At 37.6% G+C, this 13,437-nt stretch overlaps 1 protein-coding gene across 2 annotated transcripts in view; it reads left to right on the top strand.

Annotated features, from left to right (window-relative positions):
* Positions 1 to 5,309: 5,309 nt before the first annotated feature.
* dipk1aa (divergent protein kinase domain 1Aa) overlaps positions 5,310 to 13,437 on the top strand; it is a 27,507-nt gene continuing 19,379 nt past the window's right edge. For both annotated transcript variants that reach the window (XM_016502220.1, XM_016502219.1), the window contains exon 1: positions 5,310 to 5,702. In XM_016502220.1, coding sequence (XP_016357706.1) covers positions 5,649 to 5,702 — 54 coding nt within the window. In that variant the 5' untranslated portion in view covers positions 5,310 to 5,648. The remainder of the gene's footprint in view (positions 5,703 to 13,437) is intronic.

Raw genomic sequence — 13,437 nt, 5'->3', positions numbered from 1 at the left:
TGCCAAGAGAGCATTGCAATAGTCCAGCCTGGACAGAACAAGAGCTTGAACAAGGAGTTGTGAAGCATGTTCCGAAAGAAAGGGCCTGATCTTCTTGATGTTGAATAAAGCAATTCTGCAGGTCCGGGCAGTTTTAGCAATGTGGTCTGAGAAAGTCAGCTGATCATCAATCACAACTCCAAGGTTTCTGGCTGTTTTTGAAGGAGTTATAGTTGATGTGCCTGTATGGTGAAATTGTGATGAAACGATGGGTTTGCTGGAACCACAAGCAGTTCTGTCTTGGCAAGGTTGAGCTGAAGGTGATGTTCCTTTATTCAACAAGAAATGTCTGCTAGACAAGCTGAGATGTGAGCAGTTATCGTCGGATCATCAGGATGGAATGAGAGGTAGAGCTGAGTGTCATCAGCATAGCAGTGATATGAAAAGCCATGTTTCTGAATGACAGAACCTAGTGATGCCATGTAGACAGAGAAGAGAAGTGGTCCAAGAACTGAGCCCTGAGGCACCCCAGTAGTTAGATGTTGCGACTTGGACACCTCACCTCTAAGATACCTTGAAGGACCTGTCTGAGAGGTAAGATTCAAACCACTGGAGTGCGGTTCCTGAGATGCCCTTTGCCAATTGGATTGACAGGAGGATCTGGTGGTTAACCGTGTCAAAAGCAGCGGACAGCTTTACAATCATTACTTGGGGATTAAAATTTAGCTGAAAGGAGCTACAGGAAATTAAATAATTGGACTGTATTCTTAGTGAAGTTGTGGTTTAGAGTTTTGAGGAAATTACAATTAGAAAAACAGGCTGGGGTTTTAAATCGGATAGCATATGACCCAGATTTTGAACCAGCTAAGTTGGATGAAAGATTTAAACAATGGATCTGGAGAGGAATTACATCTTATTGCTCAGTCACTTCTAAGGGAAATTTATTGAGCTTCCAGGACATGTCAGACACATTTGGATTGGAAAAGCAGGATTTTTATAGATATTTGCAAGTTAGGGATTACTTTAATAAAAAAGTAAAATGTATAGTATCGAGCGATAAAAATCTGATTACAACATTTATTAATGCATATTCAAAAGAAGACAATAAGAAGTTGGTATCGAAATTATATGGACATATACAAACCAGTAAAAAACATACGTCAAACTATGTAAAACAAAAATGGGAGAAAGAATCAGACTCTCAAATAGCAGAGGAAGACTGGGTAGATATATGTGTTACACAGGCAAACACAACAAACTCAAGATCTTGGCGTGAGTTTGGATGGAAGAATTTAATAAGATTCTTTATAACTCCCAAATTAACAACAATACGCACAGATGAACAGAGTCTGGGCCTTTGTTGGAGGCAATGTGAAACCTCAGTGGCTAATCATTTTCATATTTTCTGGGCGTGTTCAAAAATACAGTCTTACTGGCATGAAGTGGCAGCTGAAATTGGGAAAATATTAGGGGAGGAGTTGGATTTTTCATTCATGTACCTAGGAAAAATTCCTAAAACAGTTCTAGACAGTGACAAATACTTATTAAAAATACTTTTAGCAAGCAGTAGGAAAGCCATAACACATAAATGGTTTCAGGTTTACCCTCCAACAAGGGACCAGTGGTTGGGAATTGTAAACGAAATATACTCTATGGAGAGACTTACATTTACTGTTAGACTTAATTTGGAAAAATGTATTAAGTACTGGGATAAATGGATTGTGTACATACACCATTGATTATAAGTGTAATACTATACTCCAAAGAATGTATGGAAATTGTATTGTCTTGACTTTGTAACACCCATGATGACCTTTTGTTTCTTGTTCTCAATAAAAAAAAAAAAGAATGAGAGTCCACACAGCTGATAAAAACGTCAAAATAATCCACAAGTAACCCACATGAGTGTAGTCCATCAATTAACGATCCAGCAAGATAAGTATTGAAGATTTGGAATCCGGTCTTGCCAGTCTTAGGGCTTCAACAACTGAGAGCAAGGCAGTCTTGGTTGAATGTCCACTTCTGAAACCAGACTGGTTGGGAGGTTGTTCTGTGTGAGAAAGGCAGAGAATTGGTTGAACAGCTCGTTCAAGAGTTTTTGCAATGAAAGGAAGAAGGGAAACCGGTCTGTAGTTCTCTAAAAGAGATGGGTTAAGGGTAGTGGGGTTAAACGAGCCTGTCTAATTGCTGAGGGAAAAATACCAGTGTGAAGGGATGTGTTAATGATGTGAGTGAGTGAATGTACAACTGTAGGAGAAATGGCTTGAAGGAGATGAGATGGAATAGGATCAAGCGGACAAGTAGTAGGATGATTAGAAAGGATGAGTTTGGAGACTTCTGCCTCAGACAGTGAAGAGAAGGATGTAAACACTCGTTTATGTTTGTCGGTAAGTAATGTTTGTATGTATGTTTGTTGGTAAGATGTGCTTGACAGTTGTGTTGTGGAAAATTGTGCACTGATGGTTTTCATTTTATTAATGAAGAACGTGGCAAAGTCGTTAGCTGTTAGAATTGATGAAGGAGGGGGAGGACAAAGGAAGGAGGAAAATGTTTTAAAGAGCATGCGAGAGTTAGATGAATTGTTACTTTTATTATGATAGCATGTCCTTTTAGCAGTGGAGACATTAGCAGAGAAGGAAGAGAGTAGTGACTGATATACATAAAGGTCAGTAGGATTTTTTTGATTTGCGCCACACCCTTTCAGCAGCCCTGAGCTTAGAATGACTGTTGCGGAGAACATCAGATAGCCAAGGGGTAGAAGGGGTGGTACGGGCTGGCTTGGAAGACAGGGGGCAGACAGTTTCTAAACAAGACGTAAGAGTGGAGCAGAAAGTATCAGCACTGTTAGCATCAAGAGATGCTAACTGTTTAGGGAAGGACGCGAAGATGAAACCATAGCAGATAGCCGGGAGGGTGAGAGTGAGCGTAGGTTACATTGAAAAGTGACATGTTGAGGGGTATGTGTTGTGTCAGTAACCATGTTGAGGTTAAGAGTAAGGAGAAAGTGATCCGAGGTGTGCAGTGGAGTAACCAGTACATGATCAGTGGAGCAGTGTCGTGTGAACATAAGGTCCAGTTGGTTGCCTGATTTGTGAGTAGCTGTAGTTAACACTCTCATGAGATCAAAAGAGGCAAGCAGAGTGTAGCAGTCTGCAGCCTGAGGTTTTTCTAGGTGGATGTTGAAGTCTCCAAGCAAAACTAGTGGAGTACCATCCTCAGGAAAGGTTGAGAGCAGCACATCTAATTCATCCAAGAAGTTACCTTGTAGTGCTTGGGGTCGATAAACAACTACAAAATGGATTTTAAAAGGGTGGGTAATAGTGACTGAATGTGATTCAAAGGAGCTGTTAATACCCAGAGAAGGTAAAGGAATAAATTTCCAATCATTACAGATAAGCAGACCAGTACCTCCACCTCTTCCAGGTATACGGGGAGTGTGGGAAAATTAGAAATTATTAGAGAGTGCTGCAGGAGTAGCAGTGTCCTCTGGTTTGATCCACGTCTCTGTCAGGGCCATGAGGTTTAGTCTTGAATGACTAGAAATAGATGTAATGAAATCCACTACAAATACCATTACAAACCATCAGCTTTTAACCATTAAAAAATGTTTTTTTTGTAGTGTGTTTTGGGACACATTCCATTAGGATTTATTGGTTTTAACAAGCCACCAATAGAAGGTGACCAATTACCAGTAGAGAAACACAGGGTCCATTACAGTTTCCATTAAAACCAATACAATTCCCATTATAACCAGTAAAACCATTACAAATTATGTGATGGTGTCTATTGTTTTTTTTTTTTTCAGCAGGGATAACTCATTGTAACAATCAATGCTTTTGTTAGCGTTTGTTGTAATATCGGCCAAAAGGCAACATTCAATATAACATGAATGTAAAGCCCTGTGTCTTAAAAATTTCAAATGGCTAACATGCAATATAACACAAGGCCACCAACTTTTCCTGAAAAACATGTATGGCAAACAGATGACAATCTGCTTACTTTCCACGGTATTACAATATTGCAATTTTGTTTTAGACCTAGACTGAACTCGTGTGTTCTGCCAAGCTGGATGTATCATTATGTACCTCTAAGTTGGCCTCACCAATAAAGCCGAGCCTCGCATGCCAGGAATACAAATGGTGCATTGTACTAGCCATCATGCTAGCCTTTGATGATAGTCTTTACATTAGGCAGCACTGAAAACTTCTAAAAGTAGATAATTAATAAGGCTAGCTTGTTTCAACATGCCTCTAAAATAAGTTTAAATAAGTTATTTAATAACAAAAATTCAATGTAAAGATTATTTGATAATTTTGATGAATTTATTTAACTATATTATAAAACATCAATTAAGTAAACAATTTTATAGATGTGAATTAACTTGTCGATTTAATAGGCCTAAGTGATTTTTTATCTAAATTTTATGTTTGAATTATTATACTGATTAGTTATTCCTTTATTTTTAAGTGTCACTATCCTCCGTATATTAAGGGCCATTTGAATGGAACCAGACTTTGCCCTTTCAAATCCAGCATTGATTAAGCCTCGAGAAAGATTTATTTGGAGATCTTTGTCCAAAGGTGGCTCATGGCACAATGCACAATCTGTATGTTCCTTTAAATATTATAGCCTTTATTTCTAAAATATTGCTATTTTAGTATCATTGGGATACTATTATAGTTTTTATTCATATTTTAAATTTGTTTTTATTTTATATTTTTAATTTTCATTGTAATTTTAGTTAGGCCTACATTTTTAGTAATTTTGTTGTGTGTTTTTGTAATTTGTATGACTTTTTTATTTCGGTTATTTTAGTACAAAAATAAACTTAATGAAAATGGTTGCCTTGACAACTTGCTGAAATAAAGTACGTTTTCAAATATTTTATTTAACATGTATTTTATTTCAAGTAACAAACATGTATTTTTTTGTGGTTTCAGAGTTAACTATAGCTAATAACCTTGATATACAAGCTTGAATTAATCTTGCATAATAAAACACATATCAGTTCAAACCACTTTCAAGATAACTTTTAACACTCACCACTGGGTAAAAATAAAATTTAAATAACATAAAAATTGCTTACAAAAAAAGCAAAATACTCTTTCAGTAAGCTTCATAAAATTAAGTTTTAGATTTATTTTAAGAATATAACTTTTAGCCTGTACAGTACTAATATACAGACAAAATGGACATTAAATTTGCATGTTTATGTGCTGCAACTTGCATTTGTTCCTATTAGCAAATCATACCTAAAAAAAAAAAAAGCATTATATGTATGGTGTTCAATAGAGGGCGCCAGTAAACATGACAAACAGCTCGCTCAAGAGAAAAAGCACAACTTTAGGTCGGCAGAAATTGTGTACGCCTGCGCCCTTGACATGCTGCTGTCTCGCTATTTTAAAACAGCTGCACTTGAAAATGTTAGCCGCTGGATGTCAATCAAGACGACTCGAATAACATGAATTCTTAATATATAAATTCACACGGTAGCCTTCGTGGAGTCTAATAATATGTAAGGATCTCGGCTGGCCGAGAGCACCGTACACGTCATGTGTAGCGCGAGCCAAATCACTTGAAGTTCGCTGGACATTATTTCATTTTCTTATTCGGCATACGGAGACTCTGCTCTGGATAGCTCACAGTTTTTGAGATGATCAATTTCTGCAATGGCGAGGGGTCTGTTTTCACGGGCCTGGATGTCAAAGATTTACCACTTTCAGGTAAAAATCCCTTTGCACATTATTATGCATTATTGTTATGACGAATCATCTCTAACGTTACCTCCCAGCGAATGCCTGGTGAAAATGAATTTTTCGCAGCAGTGTGGTTGACCTTTAAGACCGAGATAATTGTTCTTATCTTGAATCTATATGTTTTGTTTTTAACGAGGTAACGTGGTGCAGCTGCTGCTATAATCTGCTTGGAATCTGTATCAGGTCTTGTAACCGTAGTCACAGACAGTATCTCGCTTTTGCACACGCGACCACAATAGAATGGGTTTCAGAATATGTTCTTGACGTCAGAGACATATGGTGAGGGAATTTTTCTTATTTATGGAAATAATTCCTCCATTTACCCTTGAGAGGACTGAGTTGTCATGGGCTGCTCTGCTGTAAAATTAATCCCCTTCACTGGATGCAGTTAAACTGGGTCTGTGGTGCCATGGCAGCCTGCACAACTCCACAACAGGACTAAGGAGCTTAAATAGAAGCCAGGCTTAGAGCAGACATGTGAAATGTTTTTTTGTATTTTGCATGTAAAAGGTTGAATCATTGTTTATGATCCATATGTAAACTAGAGACATGCATATGAACATTTAAAATGGTAAACTAAATATGAAAGCCATTCGTTCACATAACCAAATGGCTTTAAATATGGAATTCAGTAACACTTTATTTGAAGGTGTCCTTGTTACACATATTACATGTACTTATTAGCCTATTATAAAAACAATTAATTACATGCAAGTAACCCTAAACCAAATCCTAAACCTAACCCTAAGTACATGTAGTACATGCAGTTAATTAATATTACTCAGTACTTAAATGTATAATTACACTGTAACAAGGACACCTTAAAGTGCCCCTATTATGCCATTTTTAAGGTTCCTAATATTGTTTTGGGAGTCTCCTACAATAGGATTACATGCATGCAAGGTCAAAAAACGCTTTCGTTTTCTCAAAATATGCATTTAATATCGCCTCATTTTCCAGCGATTCTCAAACGATTCGTTCAAAGCAGTTCAGTCTCTCTAAAACCCTCCTTTCCGTAAGCCTACTCTGCTCTGATTGGTCAGATGGCCCAGTCTGTTGTGATTGGTCTGCTGTGTACAGCGCGTGTCGGAAACGATACGCCCATTGCCATAGTTCCATATTTTGAACGCTTGATAAAAAATATAAACATCTATTAATTATCATACTTGTAATTCAGTGGAGCCAGCTGGTCCAAATAAACGGAGTACTGTGCCATCGTTCAAGAGCAAGCGTTTAGTGAATCCCGCGTTGAACTCCCCGAGATTAGAGAAGCAGTCGTCAGTAAAATGACTTGTTTGTGGGCGGGGTCAAGTTGTTCGCTGCCAGCCAATGTAGAACATAGGCGGGAATTATGCAAATGTGTTACCCCATGACGTATAGCCGTCACGGAAGTGGAATTCGAATTACTAATGACTCATTTAGGCTGTAGAGAGTCAATTCTTTATTTTGGGAGACAATAACTTTATTTATCGTGCACTTTCGGCTTTACAACTTTGCTGAACGTTTACATTTACATACAGCTACATTACACGCTGCATGAAAGGCAATATTGGAAATGGCATAACAGGGGCACTTTAAAATAAAGTGTAACCTGGAATTCCTACAGTGACAGATGTAAAAATCATGTTATGTGAAAAATATAGTAAAACTGACCCATATATAAATTTACATTATAAAATATTAACCACCGAGGTTGATAGGGTTATTATACACAATATAATTAAGTTAATTATGAATGTGAATTCAGATCTAGGACCTTGTACTCTGCAAAAGCTGATCAGTGAGCATTTGTTTGGAATTTGAGTTATTATGAAATGTGCTCTATCCAGTTCCTATTTTTTAACAGGCAGGTTTTTTTTTTTCAAACCATTGTGCACACCTTTTCTTTGTGTAAATGCACAATTAATATATATTTTTGTCTTGGCTATCTTATCTTTAATCTCTGTTCTTTGCTGATTTTGTGTTTTGTGTTTCATGTTAATCCTTTTTCGAAAGGGACAAACCCCAACTAGTTTCTTCAGAGAACATTTTCAGAAATTCAAGGCAAAAATGGCACCAAACATGCAAATTTTTAATGTAACTAATAAATCACTTCACTTGCTGGACAAAGGGCATAAATATACACACATATAATTATACTAATATATAAATCTTATTATTTCAAATGTATTCTAGCAGAGTGTTCATTGTATTGGGTATTATGATTGTGCATTATATGTAGAGGTAGATTTGATTTCAAATCAACAGCCATAATTGTTCACAGTTTATTTCAATTAAAGTCAGAGTAAACTATAAAAAAGGATTGTAACTAGGGCTGCACGATTAATCGCATGCGATATTTAACGCGCATCTTGTCAGAATTACAGCGCGGCTTTACTGATAAGATTCGCGTTAAATATCGCATGCGATTAATCGTGCAGCCCTAATTGTAACATATTTTGACAATGTTACAACTAGTATATTTACAACAGTACTAGTAATGTGAGCTAAGAAAGTAAAAATCTATATCTAGGGTTCATTTTAATTTCATACTGACTTTAATAGAAACTGAATTTGAACTGTTTTACAAATGGACGACATACATGTTTTTCTTAGAGATGCACCGATCAATCGGCCAGGGATCAGAATCGGCCGATTTTCCTCATGATCGGCCCGGATCGGTGACCGGCTGGTCAGTCTCACTTCTTTCCGATTCTGAGCTGATCCGTTTTGTTACCAGCGGCACAGGCAATAACACCAGCCGCGCATTCTCGCTCTCTTCTCTCCGACGACCCTTTCTCTCTCACACACGTCTCATGGGGGAAGTCGTGGCCTAATGGTTAGAGAGTCAGACTCGTAACCAAAAAGGTTGCGGGTTCGAGTCTCAGGTCCGGCAGGAATTGTAGGTGTGGGGAGTGAATGTACAGCGCTCTCTCCCACCTTCAATACCACGACTGAGGTGCCCTTGAGCAAGGCACAGAACCCCCAACTGCTCCCCGGGCGCCGCAGCATAAATGGCTGCCCACTGCTCCGGGTGTGTGTTCACGGTGTGTGTTTTCACTGCTGTGTGTGTGCACTGCTGTGTGTGTGCACTTTGGATGGGTAAATGCAGAGCACTAATTCCTAGTATGGGTAACCATACTTTGCCACATGTCACGTCACTTTCACTTTCACTCATTCGCTCCGGTTAAAAGGTGCTTGTATTGCGCATTATTTTAGTCATTCCCGCAGGTTTCGCGCTTACACCAAAAGCGCGCGCACCATCACTGATCTATATTAGTGGAGCGCACAAGCCGCGCTCAGTCTCAAACAGCTTGTGAGCCACAAATACCAAAATGAGTGGCTAACTGCGCTAAAACGTTCAAATACATACAACATTATGTCAAAGTGCCCGTCTTGGCGAGTATCCAGTTATCCAGTCAGTTTTGGAACGTTAAATAGTTGAGAAAGAGGACGCATGTTGTGTAACAGTATATTGGGTCGGTGGATAAACTCTTAAAGGGACTGCAGTCCAATATTCCTGCTGCTGTCTGTCATGTTAATCAAAGAACAAGAGACAAAGAAAATAATTTTCTGCTCTTGACTGAATACGTTTTATAACTTTAATGGTAAGCATTAATCTGTATTTAATTTTTACAATGAAGACTACAGAAATTAAAGTAATCAAATGTAAAATAACACTGGATGTGTTATTTTGGATGGGTAAATTACTAACACTGGATGTGTTATTTTACATTTGATTACTTTAATTTCTGTAGTATTTCTTACCTGAATAAAAACTTACTTAACCTGAAAAACTTTTATTACTGACTTTTTACTTGTTATTTTTTATGAAAATAAAACTTTGCGTTGAAGAAAAGTAGGTTTTTGTTTGTATATGCTGTCAATTATAGTTCTTAGAAAGAAAATCGGAACCGGAAAAAATCGGTATCGGCAGATCACACTAACAAAAAATCAGCCAAGAAAATTGCAAAAGAATGGCCTCATAAAATAAAAATGCAGCTGAAAATTCATTCCAGAAATTAAACCATTTCCCTATTAAAATGTTTATTTCTGACAGTGCTTACAAGAATGATGAATGTTGTACTGCACATGAACTGAAGTGAAATGACGTGAAATTGAGTTTTTCGTAACTCATGACACTTGGCAGCCAGACTTCACAGCTGTACTAAAATCGAGAAAATGAAGGTGTGTGTGGTCGAGCAAATCACATCAGACGGAATCAGCCACATGATGAATTGACTTGAGCTCAGTGCTGACAGTGCCAGAGCTGGTGCTTCCATGCGGGAACGCTGACTCTAGTCTGGAAAGCTGTTTCAGCAGAATGGTTCATGAAGGAAGAACAGGGAGCATGTGACATCAGATTCATCTGGTGTTGATAGACCGTTGATATTTGGACTTTGAAAATGTCTCTTTTCTTTCAGTTGGTTACAATTTTACTTCCGTAAATGTAACACGTGATTGAGCAAACCAGGTTATTAAAAATAAAATGTATGGCAGAACTTGATTTCATCCAATGACGATTGATTAAATGCGGTTTATTACGAGAATGAAACAAAGTCTGAATTGCAGTTGAATATGGAGGACTAGTTTTAACATTGGAAGCAGGTCAGATTAACCCTTAAAAGTAGGGACGCACCGAATGTTCGGCAACTGAAATTATAAGCGAAAAGACCGAATAAATTGTACCGAACAATGATATGACGTGATCAAATAGCAACCAGCGCAGAATGAGAGGCGCGCACTCTTTATTATGCAGCACACACGTCAGCAGTGTGGAAGCATTTAAACTGTCGAAGAAGACGCAAAAATCATTACAAGCGCCGACAGCGAGAGACTGTTTAGGACTGCATCGCATGTCTTCAATGAGAAGAGGAAGGGGTGATTGTTGCTGGTTACTGTATGATGATTGAAATCGCGAAATGGCCTTAAACAATTAGTAAATAAACTGCATAACGTTATGTTTTCTAATACACGCGCGCATTGCATGTATCTGACAGCAGCGCTGCCCGAACTCGCAGCAGATCTGCTTGTTAACCAGGGTTCAAAGTCCAAAGCGCGAGGAAAATCTGCGCTGATACAGTCGTCCGTTGCCCAGTCACATTTTTATGAATTTTTACAAGTCGTGTGACAATGCGATACGTACGACGTATTCGTAATGAGACTCATTTATAAATCTGTTGTCAACAAAAATAAGCATTGAGGTCTTCCTGCGCGTTTCCGCCAAAATAAAAGTTGAGAAAAATTAAGAACTCTGATCAACATTCATAAATGTTAGTATTGTAATTTTACTGTTGTTCTGTAAAATAAAATAAAAAGTAAGACAATAATAATGATAATAATCATTACAACAGCTCTGTTTTAATACATTTATTATAACATTCACACATAGTGTTCAAATTAGGATCTGTAATATTTTCTAATGTTTTAAAAGAAGTCTCTTCTCAGCAAGGCTGCTTTTAATTGTACAGTAAAAAATACATGCCTAATTCAAGAATGGGGTCTGATGGCCAAAAAATATTATTTTACTAACTTATTAATTTTAAGTTAAATTGTGCTAGAATGTTAAAAATGTTCAGTGTTAAATATTTTTAAATTGTTGTTTTGTAATAGATTTTTTTTTTCTTTGAAAAGCAAGACAAAACAGTAAAAAGCACATTTTGGCTTTTTAATTTATGCAATGGTGAAAAAAAAAATTGGCAAAATACATGGGGGAAAAAACTCCGTATTCGGTGTCTGTCCATCCGGTGCACCGAGCGCTTTCTCTCTCGTCCCCATCTTGAGTAGACACGCCCCTTACTGCTGATTGGCTACAAGTTTGTTTGTTGAAAAAATACATACCCCACCTTCAAACATTTCTGGCCTCGCCCTGATGTGATCCAGGGTTATTTTAGTTAACTGAAGGTAGAACCATAAAAAAAGCATTTTCGTTACTTGAAATAAAATAAACGTTAATACTAGTTGCCAAGGCAACATTTCTCTTTTTCTTCTCTTTTTGCTGTAAAATTCTAAAATAACTAGAATGAACTATGTAGACATAGTAAAAGACAACAAGAACTAACTAACTACAACAGAAAATATAAAAATCTTATTCAAAATATTAATAAAAAATGTAATAGTATATAATGGTACTACAATAACACTGGTGTGAACTGGGCCTTAAACGATGCTTAAAACAGTCTAGGTGAAGTCAGAGCAAGTCATTACATTTCAATTTATGGTGAGTTATTAAATTGGCATAGCTTTTGGGTGACATCTGCACAAGGACACTAAAGTACTCTGGGGTTTCAATGCTAGCAATTATCTTTACCCTCTTTTTTAGATCGTCTAAGTATAGGGTGTGGCCCATTTGCTTTGTAAATGTGAGCAGAGATAGATGAGCTCAGCATGAAGAGAATCCATTTTAAATATGCTTTACACTGAAATAACAGAAGGGTTTGTCTTAAAGTGTTCTCCTTAGCATTGTGTCTGGCAGAGTATAGCTCTGAATAGGGCTGTCAGATTGATTTCTGAAAATGGACCCAGGGCTACATCATGTGTGAAATAACTTCTCCTGAGATAATTGTTCAGGGCTGAAGCTGCTTGTAAGCCAAATCGGTTAATTAAGGTGTTTCAGCAGTCAGACGTTGGTTTTCTGAACTCTTTTTCGCCCTGATTAATCCTTGCGAAGGTAAAGAGAAAACAATATTCATAGTACTGTGGAGATTTGGGCTGGACGTAGATTTGCACCTCTATACTTAGACACAACCCTCATAGTCCTCAGTGTCCTATCCGTTCCACAAAACACAGACTAGCGTGATTTGGCAGCAAGGAGCGTAGTCTGAAACAAGCTCCATTGAGACATTTGTATTGGAATTTTGGCATTGTTCTCAGTTTATTGCTTAACATTCATCTCATCATGATCACACACATCTGGATGGAGTTTTTCTTGGAGCTTTTCCTGGACCTCTTCTGTTCGAGTTCATATGCATATGATTTGAAGCTACAATATGTAGCAACTAACTTCTTAACCTTTTCAGAAGTAGAATAAGATGTTTCAATGTGGGGTCATTCCATGTCAAATCAACCAAATTTCAACTTCCCCGGCTCAAATTTTTGATTTTGCTAAAATTTTTTCTGAAGAAAGATGAACATGTATAGTGATGAAAGCCAACATATTAGATGTCATGGATGAATATTTGCTGAGTGATCCACTTTTTTGTAGAGGGGGGTCAAAATGGCAGTTTTCACCTGAGAATCAGAGCCAATTTTGCAGGGGGGGTAAAAATGATGTCAAAGATGGCAGCATCATAATGTTCTTTTTTTACACAGAGATTGTTAGGTCTGTCAGTAAAATCTGTTGACTTTAGCCATCTTTGTTGCATCAAGAAGTATTAAGGATATCTTAATGCCCTTTTAGATATTGGGTCTTAACAAACTTTCATTTTGGCATCTTCATTTGTAAGGCCCTATATGGTTTGGTTCCAGAGATATTTGGATCTCAGTATGGCTACACATTTTCAATGGTCAACACCCAAACGTGGGTCACTTTGCAAAAATATGATACTTCTAGGGATGCTCCGATCAGGATTTTTGCAGCCGATACTGAGTACCGATTTTTTTGTCATGGTGATCGGCTGATACCGATGCCGATTCTGATGCTTCAAGCTAGGGGTCGACCGATTATCGGCCTGGCCGGTTATCGGCGCCGATATTAAGCATTTTTATGATTATCGGTATCGGT

Source organism: Sinocyclocheilus anshuiensis, unplaced genomic scaffold (assembly GCF_001515605.1).
Source record: "Sinocyclocheilus anshuiensis isolate Anshui unplaced genomic scaffold, SAMN03320099.WGS_v1.1 scaffold718, whole genome shotgun sequence".
In the NCBI taxonomy this organism is placed as follows: Eukaryota; Metazoa; Chordata; class Actinopteri; order Cypriniformes; family Cyprinidae; genus Sinocyclocheilus; species Sinocyclocheilus anshuiensis.
This window is presented reverse-complemented; position numbering and strand designations above follow the sequence as displayed.